The sequence below is a fragment of the Rhinichthys klamathensis genome, unplaced genomic scaffold (genome assembly GCF_029890125.1).
Source record: "Rhinichthys klamathensis goyatoka isolate OS25496 unplaced genomic scaffold, OSU_Roscu_1.1 h1tg000303l_1, whole genome shotgun sequence".
Lineage (NCBI taxonomy): Eukaryota > Metazoa > Chordata > Actinopteri > Cypriniformes > Leuciscidae > Rhinichthys > Rhinichthys klamathensis.
In genome coordinates this window covers 895,479-912,172 of record NW_026606822.1, presented here as the reverse complement: position 1 = coordinate 912,172, position 16,694 = coordinate 895,479, and the positions used below count along the sequence as shown (strand labels likewise).

Genomic DNA, 16,694 nt, shown 5'->3' with positions numbered 1-16,694 from the left:
AAAACAGGCTACAAAAAAATGAACCAAAAGTAATCTTCTACAGGTTATATGCTTGGATAATACTGTAAAGGGCTATTTCGCTTAAAACATGAATGACAACTTTTTTTTACTGAATCAAAACATAAAAAATAACGTAAAATAAGACATTTTTGCTAAAACGTTTATGCTAATATATTTTTCATTAAAGCTTACTTGACACACAGAGTGCAATAAACAAACTTCAATAGCTAAACATAACGTTGAGTAGGTAAATATGCATTTTTGAACTCTTTTGTCATGTTTACGATTGTTTTCCCGTGGTGCACTTTGACAGGGCAGGTCCAATTGAGCCAAGATGGCGGACTTTGAGGAACAGCTTTCCGACGAGGAGAAGGTATATGATAATCTATTCAGGGTCCCTGATTTATCTTCCCTTGTCTGTTATTAGTATATGTACAACTTTTATACTCTTGTGAACATGTCATGTATGTTATTATGCACATTGGATGTTTTAAAGTCTACAATCCGCGATGAAGAGTGTGCTAAGGAAGCTAGCAGGCTAACTGAAACTCGATCTAATCGAAGATCGCACTCTCAGAGACGCTAGACTGTGTTAGATGGTGACTGAGATTAGCGATTAATATGATTTTTTACTTGTTGAAAATGTATTCTATTAGATAATAGTAGCGGTTTCACATCAACATTGGAAGTATTGTTGAGTTTACGGACTATTAGTAGAGGCTGATTGCTGAGGTATCTAAATAAGGGGAAAAAATAACTTCGACAAGATTAACAATTTATACGTATACATACACGTATATTTACAGTAATGCGCTTTTTATTATCTGTCATATAACTTAGGATTTTATGACAGTCAAGTGTCGTATAACAAACTTATTTTAGATCACTGTTGCTATATATGTATATTTGTTTCTAATCTTATCGCATATATAAATGGGTTCATTTCATTTGCCGTTTTGGGTTTATGTGCTGACTGAGACCAAGGGGAAGTTCTTTCCTTGCACTGAAACAGGGGCGCAACCTCAGCTCTCGTCTTGTTTGTATTCTCAGCTGAGTGTTTGGTGACCCAGCCCTCTTTCTGCATGCTCTTACATGCGCGCTCTTCCGGTCTCACGCGCTCTCCCTCTGCCACCGAGCCGACGCGAGTCACGGGCTGTTCTTATGTGCGAACTCGCCCCTCCACCTCTGTAAATAAGCAGTCCAGTCGTGTTGAGGCCAGTTGAAGGAGGAAAGAAGCATTTCAGAAATGCTTAGATGTGGAAAGCTTGTTGCAGCTGCAAACTGCTGAAGATTGAGGAGCGTAGATACCCCATATATGTTCTCTAACATTCCGTGAGAGCTAAAGATTGCCTATCCTGTACTTGAGGGCACAGTTTTTTATGTAAACAAAAAAGATGAAAAAAAAAAAGTTTTGTTTTTTAGATATTATTCGTTATACGTATAGGTATTCGTTATACGTATACGTATCATGTTGAACACGCTACTTTAGTATGCTTTGAAATCTTAAAGGGATAGTTCACCCCAAAATTTAAATTCTGTCATTAAAGGGATAGCCTAGTTCACCCAAAAATGAAAATTAAGTAATTAATTACTCACCCTCATGCTGTACCAACCCCGTAAGACCTTTGTTCATCTTCGGAACACAAATGAAGATATTTTTGATTAAATTTGAGAGGTGGATCACTGCTACATAGGCTTCCTAAGGGAGTGAAACTTGACAGCCCAGAAAGTCATTGAAGAAAATGTTTAAATATTTCATGTGCCTACAGTGGCTCCACTATAAGTTTATCAAGCGACGAGAATACTTTTTGTGCGGAAAAAACAATAAAAATAACGACTTTATTCGACTATTCCTTTTCTTCCTTGTGGGCCTGAGACGAGAGTTCAAGAGATTTCCAGGACGCATGCGCGAGAACTGACGTTCTTCTTCTACTACTATGTACAGCGCGCGTCTTCCTCTGCTTGTAAGACGCGCGCTGTGTAGTAGAAGAAGAATGTCAGTTCTCGCGCATGCGTCCTGGAAATCTCTTGAACTCTCGTCTCAGGCCCACAAGGAAGAAAAGGAATAGTTGAATAACGTCGTTATTTTTGTTTTTTCCGCAAAAAAAGTATTCTCGTCGCTTGATAAACTTATAGCTATCTCTTTAATTACTCACCTTCATCATGTCATTCCAAACCTGTAAGACTTTCGTTCATCTTCTGAACACAAATTAAGATCTTTTTGATGAAATCTAAGAGCTTTCTGTCCCTCCAAGTTTCATAAAGAGATTGTAAAATGCGGTTTAGTCCAAATTTTCTGAAGAAACTCGATCGCTTTTATTCACATAAACTTTCAACTCACACATTAGTTGACGGAAGCTCAAGCATGTTCGCTTCACGTGCGACGCGAGAACCAATGAGGTTCATTCTTGTGCATCAAGCAGGTTCGGTTGAGCTTCTGTTTATGTTTGCTCATCAATGTTTATATGTGAATAATAGCCTCAATCTGTTTATTATATAAAGCGATCAAGTCTTTTCAGAAAATTGACTAAACTGCTTAATTCATATGGATTAAGTTTTACAATCTCTTAATGAACTTTTTGAAGTGTCAAAGTGGTAGTTGCGTAACTGTCAATAAAGGGACAGAAAGCTCTCAGATTTCATTAAAAAGATCTTCATTTGTGTTCAGAAGATGAACGAAAGTCTTACGGGTTTGGAATGACATGATGAAGGTGAGTAATAATGAAATAATTTTAATTTTTTTGGTGAACTATCCCTTTAAAATGTTTATTATTAAAGCAGTTGTACGGGAATTGGGCAGATTGCTTCTTCCAACTAAAAGTGTGAGCAAGATGGAGAATCCAACCACAAAAAAACTTTATTGTAGTTTACCAGTGGAAAACAGGCTGTTTTTCTATATTATGTTATGAGTAATTTTTCCATTAATGACAGGAATTCAAATTCTGCAGAAATCTCTGAGGCTGATTTGGCACTTTGGGTGTACAATAGTACATAATAAAGTGCTAGCCTATATAAATACTTAATTCATTCATTCATTCTGTATATTGTGTGGGCCAGTTAACTCATCTACAATAATGCATTAATTTACCTCAGCGCCTATCAGTAATAAAGGTTAACTTTTTTGAGGATGTGATTGGACAACGAAACCATAAACACCAAATTCTTTTTTTTTTTTTTTTCAGAAAATGTGCACGTGTGCTTTATTTCTACATACAGATCAAATGTAGGTTTTAATAATGCTGTCATGCAAGAGAACAACCCAGGGTCCAATCAGAACAACCATCAGAAAAACGTCAAGATCAGGCATGATTTTGTTGCACATATTTTAGCTTTGATGCCAAACTTTTTTTAGGCATCATCCTAGATAACTTCTACACTTTCAATAGAATTGAAAGTTGTTATACGATGTGTAAGTTGACATATTTTCTTCATTAGATGATTTGCATGCGTTTAATCAGTCTTACAATTTGGATTTGAACCATTGCATTTCCAAATAACATAACCAAATGTATTTTTTCTCAGTTAATTGTGGACAAAACAAACTCAATTGGTGTTTTTTTTTTACAGTATTTGTTTGTTAGTCTGTTAGGTTTGTCAGTGAAGACAGACCTTGTAGTGGTTTCCACTGGAATGAGTCCAGAATGGGATGGGACTCAGAGCAGGACTCGGTGTCACTGCCTGGCCCATAATGCTTACATGTGCACTGCTAAGAAAAGCCTCATCCCTTCTAAGGAGTGACCCGATGTGGGCACAGTGTGTTACTAAGGCACCATTTGACCTGTTTTCAAAGGAAGTGAAAAGATACCAGCTTCATTCAGCTGATAAGTGTTGTTTGTGGCTCTTAGAGTCTATGAAAATGTTTGCATATGCATAACACCCCAACTATTCTCGAAAGTGACCGTTTTTCTTTTTTTTTTAAGGTTTTAGACGTTTTCTGGAAGCTTTGAATAAACACTTGACATGAATTTTGCATGTGTATGCAACGCTCGCACTTTCTTCATAAGTTTTACTTTTCTCTTTCCACAGGTCCGCATTGCTGCAAATTTTGTCATCCATGCTCCCCCTGGAGAGTTCAATGAAGTCTTCAATGGTAAAACGTTCATGAAAAATGTATACAGATGTCATAAAGACAAAGAAGCACACCTGGCATATTTTGTACCTCCTTCATTTTAAGATCTTAAGATTTTTTAATGTTTTTGAAAAAAGTCTCTTTTGCTCAGCAAGGTCGTTATAACAATTTAAAATAATGTTTTTTTTTTTTTTTTTTTGTATATTTTCAAATGTATTTTATTCCTGTGATGCAAAACTGAATTTTCCGCATCATTACTTCAGTTTTCAGTGTCACGTGATCCTTCAGAAATCATTCTAATATGCGGATTTTCTACTCAAGAAACTTTTTTTTTTTTTTTTTATCATTATCAATGTTGACATTTTTTTTTGTGGAATCCGTGATACATTTATTTCAGGATTCTTTGATGAATAGAAAGTTCAAAAGGGCAATGTATTCGAAATATTTTTTGTTACATCATAAATGTACATCATACTGTTACTTTGATCAATTCAATGCATCCTTGCTTAATAAATAGTATTCATTTCTTTCCAAAAAAGTTTTTGAACAGTAATACATGTTAGGAGGAATTGCATTATAATGACTATATATTTAAGTCGCAACGTGACTTGCTGACATCATAATGTTCACATGATATCACATGATGCCTTTTCTTTGGTTTCAGATGTGCGGCTACTGCTCAATAATGACAATCTGCTCAGGGAAGGGGCGGCTCAGTGAGTAGCCTGTCTTTATTGTACTATTATGGTACTATAAAATGGAGTCTAGATTCTGTCCAATAGAGGCCATTTGTGCACAACCAGTTTTCAGTGTCTCTTTCAGTTCAGAATCCCCTTCACAATATGAATATATCTATGGAGAAGTGATATATTTAGCTCAGTGGCTTTATCAAAAGTCCTTGATAACATTTTGTGAATCATTATTCAGAGATTATTTTCTATTATGTTGCAAATTTTAAATATGATACTAAACATTGTTTTCTGTTTGTGACAGTGCCTTTGCCCAGTACAACATGGCCCAGTTCACACCTGCTAAACTTGATGGAAGTGAAGATCAGGTGATTAACGTTCACCAGGAAGTGAAATGGACCCTATTTACTTTCTTTAAGGGATGGTTCAACCAAAAAAGAAAATTCTCTCATCATTTACTCATCCTCATGCCATCCTCGAAGTATAGGATTTTTTTTTTTTGCGAGTCCATGTTATTCCATTGAAAGCCTTCCGCTTGTTTGATGCTTGAAAAATTGCCTCTGGTTTACTGTCATATGACAGTTAACTAAAGAGATGTGTGATGTAAGTGTGTTATAAAGCCTGTGTTATAAAGCCTGTGTGAGAAGTGGTGCCATCACAAACTCTGTGGTTTTTCAAGCGGCACCCATTTAATGGATTATTTTACTATGGATTATTTTCCTAAAAATCTTTGTTTGTGTTTATCTGAAGAAATAAAGTCATATACATCAGGGATGGCATTAGGGTGAGTAAATGATGAGAGAATTTACATTTTTGTGTGAGCTATCCCTTTAACACACATTCCTGGTCATTTTGTGCAGGATTCACCAATGCACATTATTCCAAAGAAAACAATGTTTGTCTTTGGAAACTGCTTGTCAAAAATGCGCATGAAATTACTTTACCTAGACGGTCACCTTAATTTGAACCAATAGCCAAATATTTTTAGGCATTGTTTTAGCAAACTCATATTTAAGACGAATGAAATATGGATTGTCACTAACTATCCAGTATATCAATAAATAAAACCAGGTCCTGCCAAACGTTTTGTTATTTTTTCTCAGTGAATATCCTGGTTCACTAAAATACATCACATTACTAGAATAAAATGGGTTGTGAATGCCATTTTCTGTTGATAAAGTAAACAACTAATGGTATTTGAATTTGAATTTAAAAAATCAACTGTGATTTGCACTCAAAATTCAGCAGTTTTATTTTATTTTTATTTTACACAAGCATAAAGTACACATGTTTCGGCTCTCAGGCCACCTTCAGTGTGTTCAGTTTGATTTGTAATTGTAATCTGCTGCTAGCCAAAACCCTTAAAGGGTTAGTTCACCCAAAAAGGTAATTCCTCACCTTCATGTAATTCTAAACCCGTAAGACTTTCATTCATCTTCGGAACACAAATGAAGATCTTTTTAATGAAATCTGAAATCTCTGACATGCGTTCACACTACAACATCTGCTCTTGCGTCACAACACGCATGCGTCGCGGTGCTCTCGTGAACAAGCATTGGAGATTAATATTTTGTAGATAAAGTGGTAAAAATGCACAAAGCACTTGCGTTGCTTCATAAAATTGAGGTTAAATTACTGGAGTCACATGGATTACTTTCATAATGACTTTACTACTACTTTTCTGGGGCTTGAAAGTGGTAGTTGCATAGGCTGTCAATGGACGGACAGAAAGCTCTCAGATTTCATTAAAAAGATCGTCATTTGTGTTCCATGAACGAAAGTCTTACAGGTTTGGAATGACATGAGGGTGAGTAATTAATGACAGAATTTTCATTTTAGAGTGAACTATCCCTTTAAATCTAAAGCAGGATTTTTAACGGAATATTGTATTAAATTGGACTTAAACTGCTTCCAAACTGCAGGTTTTGATCACAGAGCATGGAGACCTTGGCCACGGCCGATTCTTTGACCCTCGTAAGAAACAGTCGTTCAAGTTTGATCAACTGAGGAAAGAGGCGAGTGACCTACAGTCTTATGAGGGTGAGGCAGCCCTCAGGCCGTGGAGGGATGCTTGTGACGAAGCTCTGAGGGCGTATGTCAAAGACCATTACCCCACTGGAGTCTGCACTGTGAGTTCACTAGATCTCATTTTGGTTTATGTTAAAGGAAAAGCTTGTTTAATAAAGCAGTTTGTAAGACACGTTTTCTGACAGTTCTTGTATTGTTGTCTTCAGGTTTATGCGAAAACCATTGATGGACAGCAAACCATCATTGCCTGTATCGAGGGTCATCAGTTTCAGCCCAAAAATTTCTGGTAATTTCTTTATCGTTTATCCTGTTTTTAAAAGTATGACTTGAGCTTTAAAGTTTTAGTTCACCCAAAAAAATGACAATTAAGTCATTATTTACTCACCCTGGTGTTGTTCTAATGCTATATGCACGACTTTTTCGGACCACAAAAAAAAAAAAAAAAAAAAAAAAAAGTTCCACTCACGCTTGTCTATATAATGGCAGTGTATAGCGACCACCATCAAGCTTTAAAAAAAAAAAGACGCAAAAGTATCACAGAACGATCCCATGAAACACATGCTGTATATTGCAAATGTTCTGGGGGTTTATGATAGGATTTGGTGAAAAACAAACCGAAATTTTAATTATTATTTAATGAAAATCCTGACCTTGGATGTTTGTCTTCTTTGCATGTTCATGAGACTCTATTAGCACTGCAGCTCACTCCGACTTGCCTAGAAAAAGCACATGTAGTGAGAAATCAAGATTAATAGAAATGCGACAAAATACAATCCATATATCTATGTTGTGTTTGTCGCACATTCACATAAAACGGTCATTCTGACTGTCACCTGACAACCAGAGTTCCAGTCCAGAGATGTTCAACGACAAAAGAACAAATACTTTTTTTTTTTTAATTATTTCTAGTAGTATTTAATGTTGCGTTTTTATTAGAGCCCGACCGATATGGATTTTTAGGGGCCGATACCGATAAAAAAAAGCCAGATACCGATATATCGCCCGATATTATTTATGTGTATATTATAATACAGTAGCAATATTATGTATGTGTATTATAGTACAGTACCAGTCAAAAGTTTGGACACACTTTCCTATTGGTGTGTACAAACTTTTGATGGGTACTGTATATAGAATACACAGTATAAACAGAATAAATATATAAACGTTTTGCAATGATCACTCAAATGTGGTGATCAAACACTTGTGTGACAAAGATATGTAATGGAGACAGGGTGAATAATAGATTGAGAATGATACATTTGAGCTGTAACCAAACTAGTTTGCATTGCATGTTATATTATATTCTAAATACTGTTGCATAATCTTCACTAACGACTTTGTCTTTTAATTTAGTCATGTTATATAAAACATAACATATCAATAAATATATCAAAAGTGTCACTGACAAAACCTTATTATTCAATTCATTTCAAATGTATTTGTATAGCGCTTTTCACAATACATATTGTTTCAAAGCAGCTTTACAGAAAGTGTATTTCAGAAATGTACATAGAAAAAATACAGTTAGTTAATCATGTATTAATTTAATGTAAAATATTATCTTCTATTTTAAGTCTTAATTCCTCTAATCTCTACCAGTGGAGGAAGAACTCAGATCTTTTTACTAAAGTAAAATTAATAATATCATAATGAAAACGTTTTTAATTACATATGTACAGAACTTTTATACTATTTTTAAATAAGTAGTAAGCAAAATGTACTAAACGTGAAACATAGTGTTATAATTATATAAAGTATTGCTTGTGTAACGTAGCGTTAGGCAGAATGAGCTTCAACACTGTCTACACCAGACGCGGCCGTTATTGCTTGCGTCGCAACAGCTGTTTACCCGAGACGCGAAAAAGCGCCCGTTACAAAGCAGAATGGGGCATCAGTTTACTCTTGGAGATATGACGCTCGCGCAACGCATTTTAATCAATGTTTCAACCAATTGCCTGGATTTAATAAATAAGTAAATATAGCAGACAATATAATCAGGACTTCTCAGCTGCGCGCTTTCCCTAGTCATCACAAGCTCACACAATACGTGACAGAGGCTGGTATAGCAGAGAAATCAATTCTGTGAATTACACTGCGCAAATCAAAAGTAATAGGCTACTACCCACCGGATGAAGAAGGGTTGGCTCTCAAAAGAACATAAAATATTCATTTTATTTTATTTTTCGTGTTCGCATTTATGAGGAAAAAACAACGGATGTGACAAGCTCTGAAAGCGGCACTAAACGACTTTAAAACTTTCACAGAGCCCTCAAAACAGAAAGCACAAAGCCTTTCATTAAAGTGAATTTCGATTTGTATTAATTGTATCTTAATTTTAATCAATGTTTCATCAACCAATTGCCTGGATTTAATAAATAAGAAGTAAATATAGCAGACAATAGATAATCTCGACACGGAGGTGCCGGCCGGCGCGTGAACTGCAACTCGTCTCATAAATTAACCAAAACTCAGCAGAAATATATCTATATTGAAATGTCTACTTTTAAACAGAACAATTCAAAACGAAAGACAGACTGCTCTCTGCTGTAATCCGTATGAAATGTGCATTTCTCTCTGGCCTGTTCACTGAAGATCGCGAGTCAGCGTCGTCAACTTTGCAGCAACACTGACTGAAAACACTTGTTTAAAAAAATTAAAATGTCTCCTTGCTATATTTGATGTATTCACAATCATTACTTTTGCCAGTTCTTTGTGACAGCTTTTATGTGCTTTATTGGCAGCGCCACCCTTACATGAATCACCGCACCCGCATTTTTAAAAATATTTATTTATCGGCCATTATAAAGGCCGATACCGATAGTTAGGAAAATGCCTAATATCGGCCGATAATATCGGCGCACCGATATATCGGTCGGCCTCTAGTTTTTATTAATCGACATCCTTGATTCGGAAACAACATTAAAATCACAGACTAACCCCAGTTAATGTTGAAAATACCTTGCATTCCTTTTAAAACAATTACAGTTTGAATAGAGCTTATGAATGAATTTCCCAGGATGCATCAGGTCAAGTTGGTTGAGAAATCCCATACTAAACTGTGTAAAAAAAGTAATAATAAAGAATGAATAGGCGTGTCTAGACTTTTGATTGGTACTCTAAGGGCCTGTTCGAACAGAACATGTTTTTCCATTCCACCGCTATATTTGCATTGCTTTTCTATGTAAACAAGCGAGACGGACGCACATGACACAGCGCTCTAAAAACACGACGCTCAAGTTAAAAGAAGTTTAAGAACCCACGTCTCTGCGTTTTAAAATAAAAACGCGTTCTGTGTGAATAGCCCATAACGAGTTAAAAAACCATAATAGTTGTTCACTCTTTGCTTTGAACGAGGCTTAATGCCTGATGCAGATACCGGCTTTGTTCCAATTACGATATATGATCTTTAGATGTGTGGAATGAGCTCTGCCCCACCCAGATTGTGACTTTACTGTATCTAGATACAATTATGTGTCTTTTGAATGGAGAACAGGTGCGCTAGACGGCAAAGGTCACCTACACACTGTACTGACAAACTAGCTTTGCTCTTTCACACGTACAGACAGCACATTACGTGGCTTAACGGCACAAAAGAACATCTTTCTTTGAGATGTCACATCCATAACAGATTTCTAGGAACTAAATAGTGAATGGTCTTTAGTATAGTAATAATCCACTGCGAACAATTATACAGGATTGCATGCAACATTGCTTTCTTTCCACAATCAAACTACTAGAAATGCCATCAGTCTTGTTCTTCTTGTCTGTTAGACTAAATACCATTGAACTTCCTCCATTTCTCTGCACACAGGAACGGGCGCTGCCGATCGGAATGGAAGTTCTCCATTTCTCAGCCCACTGCTCAGGTGGTGGGAGTGCTGAAGATCCAGGTTCATTATTATGAGGATGGCAACGTGCAGCTGGTCAGCCACAAGGAAGTGCAAGAGTCTCTGATCATCAACGTAAGTTATTCGAACCGGAGTCCTCAAGCCTTCCTGTTAATGAGTCAGTACAACACAAACAACCTGCCTGATAAATGAACAGCCGGCTGCCCTAAGAATGACATTTCTAATGACAATAGGTGTGGTGCTGTATTGATAGATGAAGTCTTTTTAATACATCTGCTAATACTGTTTGTTTTCTGAGCTTTGAGTTCTTGGATTTGATAGTTAGCTCTGTTGCTGCCTGGCAGTAAGACATTTATAATAGGGCTGGGAATTGACACAAATGTCACAATTCGATTCGATTTCGATTCACAAGCTTGCAATTCGATTCGATTCCGATTCGATTCAATATTGATTATTTTGGATATCAGGTACAATACATGGCAAATTTTCTCAAGGAAAACAAATCTCTTAACTAATGCTGTAAACTATGGGAGTCAGTTGTAGCCTACTAGGCTTCATTAGCCTACTATAATATTGATTTATTGATTGATATTGATTTGTAGCCATACAAACACTTAAATTACACTTTTATTTATTTTTATAATAATAAAGTTATATGAAATATAAACATTTAAATGGTGGCTGTCATAAAAACTTGCCAGATTTATTCAAACATGCATTAAAATATCGAAGAACATTAAAAATGATAATGAATATGTAATATGGTGCATATATTTAGCAAAATGCTCCTCTTTAGAGTTAATTTTTCTAGCTGACTAACGAGTTTATGGTCACATATGGTTTTTGAGGTAAATGTGACGTTACATGACATTGTTTACAAGTTGTTTTACTGACGTCTTTCCACGGTTGAAACACTGATTGAGCGATTCCATGTGACATGATACGGATTTCGATAAGTTGTGCTCTATCTTTTAACACACTTTCAGACGTTCATTCATGTTTATTTCGCGCTGTAACTGGTATTATTAAGGCAGAAGAGGAGATCATGTGCGCTCCGCGCTGCTGCTTCTCTTGAGCTGAGCTGAACCAGAGCGATCTCACGCCACAGCGCCAAAACGGTATTTATGTTTTTGAATTTCGTAAGAAAATGGACGTAATTTGAAATTTGAGACTTTATTTAGTATCAATAGTAACAAAGCACAAAGATTATTGCGATTTATTGGATGGGATGCGCGCTACAATGTTCCATTCATTCATCAAATGAAAACAGGATGACTAATCGATTCTTGAGATTTAAGAATCAATATCGGTTCGTAAAAATGAGAATCGATTAATATCGAGAAATCGATATTTTTTTACCCAGCCCTAATTTATAATGTTACAAAAGATTTCTATTTCAAATAAATGCTGTTTTTTTTTACTTTCTGTTCATCAAAGAATTTGTTATAAAAAAAATGAAGCAGCACAACTTTTTTCAACATTGTTAATAATCAGAAATGTTGACGCTGAAAACTGGAGTAATGATGCTGAAAATTCAGTTTTGGCATCACAGAAATAAATTGCATTTTCAAAATATTGCCAGAAAAGTCATTTTAAACTAACATTATGTTGCAATAATACCGGTTTTACTGTATTTTTGATTAAATAAATGTGTCTTTGTTTAGCAGAAAAGACCTTTAAAAAAAATCTTACCAGCTCTGAACTTTTGAACAATAGTATATAGGGGTGTGACGAGATCTCGAGCTTCGAGGTGAAAATCTGTCTCACGATATCAGCATTGAGTTTGATTGGGTTTTTCAATAAACCGTTATTTCCAATAACGTGCATTCGGAAACACATAAAAAGTCTGACACGCTTTGTTTCATTGCGAATAGTTCCACTGTTATCGTTTACGTGCGTGGAGCGCATCTCAGGAGCTCGCTTAACAAACTCCATCTCTGCATATTCCGTGACTTTAGGTTGCCTTTAACGTTTATCTGGGAACGCAGCATGCGTCGTTTCACCAAATTTGTAATGTAAATCAACTATAAACCTATGCCAACACAGGAGAATGCATCAATATGTTTCCAAATATGCAAATTGTTCATCGCAATTTCAAAATAAGTTTATACCCTCGCTCTGAGTTTGCATGTTTTGATCTCCACATATTCTTGTTTAAGAGATTGCAGTGGCTGTAGCATTTCTATCTTAAAGAATTGGCCAGATATGAAAGATTATGTGGACATTTAAAGTCCCTGTAAAGGCAATTCTAAAAAAAAATTCTAAACACATTAGAAATGTTAGAAATGTATTGCTAAAACACATTACAAAGACTGTGAACTGTGAAGTACTGAATTGTGGAGTTAGACCGTTAAAACAGTTTTGCACCATTGCTGTGTTCAGGATTTTTTGGGCAGGGCTAAAACGGTGGCTCTGGAGCTCCTGGCCCCGCCCCTACTGTCGATGACGCACTGGAGCCACTGAGTCTGGCCCCTCCCCTAACAATATAACTAGAGCACATTTGCATCAGTTCGCCGCTCAATCTCGAGTTACTTTCAGTACTATTAGTTACTACAGCCGACAGTTTGCTAGCTAGCTATGCCTTCGTCACGGTAATGCGTATTACCTGGATGCCATCACTTACAAAACAGACCGGTGTCCTTATTTAAATTTCCGAAAAACCATCATATCAAGAAGATTCATATCAAGAAACGATCATATCATATCAATGGATTAATTTTGTGAAGAGCCACCTTGATGGAGAGCTGAGGATCACCACCAACACCCCGCCTCTGTAGTGATCATTTTACATGGGATAGTTTTATAAACTTTCTTCAGAGACAACTGGGATTCACTGATAATCCGCTGTTACTGGTGAATGGGGCCGAACCGACTATCTCCCGCCTCGGCCTTCATCCTCCCGGCAGCTTTCCCGCGAGTGGGCGTGGTTTCAGCGCAGCCAGCGGACACGCCCCCCAGCGTTTGAGAGCAGTTGCTCATTTCTTTCAAGATTTTGTTAGCTTATTTTATTCACTTGGCGGCTTTTTTTATCATTCAAATTTGACTGGGTGGCTAATAACACATTTTTCTGTGGTGTGACAAACTTTAAATGAAAAGTTGTTTGGCCAATATTAAACGAGGGTTTTATCATGCTGTAGTGTAACAACAACATTCACCAGGCTGATGGCGCCCTCTGCAGGCATTTGTTATAATACATAATGTACATAAGTTGATTGTTTATATTATGTATATTACATTATGTATTTTAACAATGTTCAATAAAACAAGTATATGAATACTTGATTTTTGACCAATTATTATTGCCTCGTTGTTATATATGTATTTTAAGTCATTTTATAGGCTATTGTTCACAAAAATGATCAGATTAATCATCTAAATAATCACTCGATTGACAACACAATCATTAGTGACAGCACTAGATTAGTTAAAACATTTCAAAGTGCACCTGCATTGTTTTGCATTTTGTGACTTTCAGTCATATATTTTGTCTTTGAAGGTTTCCTAAAAATTGTGTTGAGAAATTGGCAAAAACTCACTGCTCCTTAATAACTGTTCATATATGGTGCATAGACCAAAAAACTCTCAAGGGAAAATTATTCAGAAAAAGCCAGTGCACTCTATCAATGAGGAAAAAGACAATAATTGCGAGATAAAACCACTGCTTTAATGGCAAACGTTTCGATCACATGTGACCTTTCTCAATGCCAAGTGCATCATTTCCCTTAAAATTCGTTCCTGTGAACCCAATATTGTGTATCGTCTCGTTTCGTGAGCTAAGTGTATCGTCACACTCATAGTAGTATATATTTAACATCACCGCAATTGGGATTTTGTTTAAGCCTGTACAATTAAAATAAGCTTCTGTAAAAGAATCTTTGCTTAAGCTAATTGCTATTAATTATAATAACTTTTAATTGTCGATGTTGGATGTACAGTTTGCCAGAATATAATATTCATTTAGACAGCTTGCTGCCTTAAACTTTCACAGCAAATCTCAATTTCCGAATGCTCGCAATAGCAACACGAGAATGATAAATTAGAAAAAGCATCAGTTAAACACTTGATGTTTTATTCCTTTTGCTTTTCATTTAGTTAGTACTAGCGCCACATGCTTCCTTCCTAGTTTGTTGAGAAGATAATAAAAGAGGAAAGAAATATGAAATTGCCCAGGAAATCCATTTCATTTTGAACAAAATCACCAAAATGAAATAAAACCATAATTTAAAAATGTAAAAATTTTGTTCTTATATTTCAACAGAATGAGGTACAGACTGCCAAGGAATTTGTCAGAATCATTGAAAATGCTGAGAATGAATATCAGGTTAGTTTTCCAGTTGATTTTGATTGGTTAGTCATTGTTTTACAGTACTGTCATTGAATGTTACTCTTGATGGAGGATGAAATGAATTCTTACATCGCTCCTGATCAAATCTATAATGTGCGAAGTGTGATTTTTCCCCTTGCGTTTGCTTTCCAGACGGCCATCAGTGAGAACTACCAGACCATGTCTGACACCACCTTCAAGGCCTTACGTCGGCAGCTTCCCGTCACCCGTACCAAGATCGACTGGAACAAGATCCTCAGCTACAAGATCGGCAAAGAGATGCAAAACGCTTAGACACACGGCATGCCTCCGCTCCTGCTCGCGTTACAAGCCAAGAGACAAGCTACGAGGGGCCCATATCTAAACCTGAACCTATACCTGAATCAAGGGTGGGCCAAGGCGCGAAGGTCCTTCGAGAAGTGTGCTAAACGTGTCTGTCTTTTTTTTTTTTTTCATTTGTTTGTTTTCCAGAAGCCACGGTTTGACCTCAGCTGAAGAGACTGCCTCCTTTTCTGTATTGTAGGAGGGCTGCAAGCTTGTTTTAATGGGTTTAGCAAAAGTTTTTGCTGTTTAACAAATACCTCCCATGACACCAGTGTACAGCGTCACAAATACTCCCCCCACCCCCCACTTACGCCGCCCACTAGATCTGCGCTCCCAATGCTTGACACATACTGAACGTTTTGCACTTAGCCCATATGATCAATCGAGTCCATTTCGTTTGCTTTTTTTAGAAAGTCGACACTCCAAAGTTTTGCTTCATGTTTAGTCATTAGGAATCATGTAACCATACGTAGCCCTGGCTGGTTGTGAAGAATATCTTTTACACCAGTTACGCATCACATAATAATTGGTCTTTTTTTTTAAAGCATTGTTGTAAGGTGCCATCATTTGAATGTGCTGTCATTTGATCACAGAGAGGGTTGTGCCAAAGTGAGCATTGTATTTGTACAGTAAGTCGTTTCAGGTTACTGTTCTGTGTGGAAATGGTCCCATCATCGTACTCTGGTGTCTAAGAATGGTATATATACTGTATGCAGTTACGCGAAATATTTGTTACCCCTCACTTCAGCCTCCTACCCTAGCTTTTATTGCTAACTATTTTTTACAAAATGTAAGAACAAATATGATCCCAGAGGAATAAATGATTTGCACCAAACTGACTTCATTATTTTGTTTTATAATATACGGTACACAATTTTAATGCCATATTATATACAATATTACTATTTATTTGACTTCAAATGGGGTATCAATTTGTTCTGATTGTTTGTATTGTTTAGTAATGCATCATGAATTCTGAAATTTGGCCCTGAATCGGTTCTGTTTGAGTTAGTTGTTTTGGTATTCGTAATTGTTTAAAAAAAACAAACAAAAAAACTAGGTTTTATTTTCTATATTAACACATTATATAAAACTATTATATACAAATATTATATCAGATTATAATAACTTCTGTAACTATTGCATATTTTCATTGGCTCTTTTCTACACACCTGCTTAAAATGCTAAAATGTTTGTTTGATTCTTTCTATAAAATGGAATTTAAATATCAAGTGAAAGACTAAGCATTATTATGCAACAATAAGTGTTTTCCTACTCCATGTTTTGGCAAATGTAGTCAATCATCTGGGTGTGTTCATACAAAAAAATTGTAAACCGTTCCCAATATACATTAGCCTCGGAAATTAAGTTGCGAATGGTGATGTTTTCCCTCAGAATTTAGCATTTAT

At 36.2% G+C, this 16,694-nt stretch overlaps 2 protein-coding genes across 2 annotated transcripts in view; both read left to right on the top strand.

Moving 5' to 3' along the window:
• ppm1j (protein phosphatase, Mg2+/Mn2+ dependent, 1J) overlaps window positions 1-16,694 on the top strand; it is a 223,099-nt gene that overhangs the window by 60,695 nt on the left and 145,710 nt on the right. The gene's annotated exons all lie outside the window — the stretch shown is intronic.
• capza1a (capping actin protein of muscle Z-line subunit alpha 1a) lies at window positions 230-16,120 on the top strand. Its single transcript, XM_056270621.1, has 9 exons — window positions 230-373; window positions 4,027-4,090; window positions 4,734-4,785; window positions 5,063-5,126; window positions 6,681-6,887; window positions 6,993-7,072; window positions 10,601-10,751; window positions 14,896-14,958; window positions 15,115-16,120. Exons 1-9 carry the CDS (start codon window positions 335-337, stop codon window positions 15,253-15,255), a joined length of 861 nt encoding a protein of 286 aa, XP_056126596.1. The 5' UTR covers window positions 230-334; the 3' UTR covers window positions 15,256-16,120.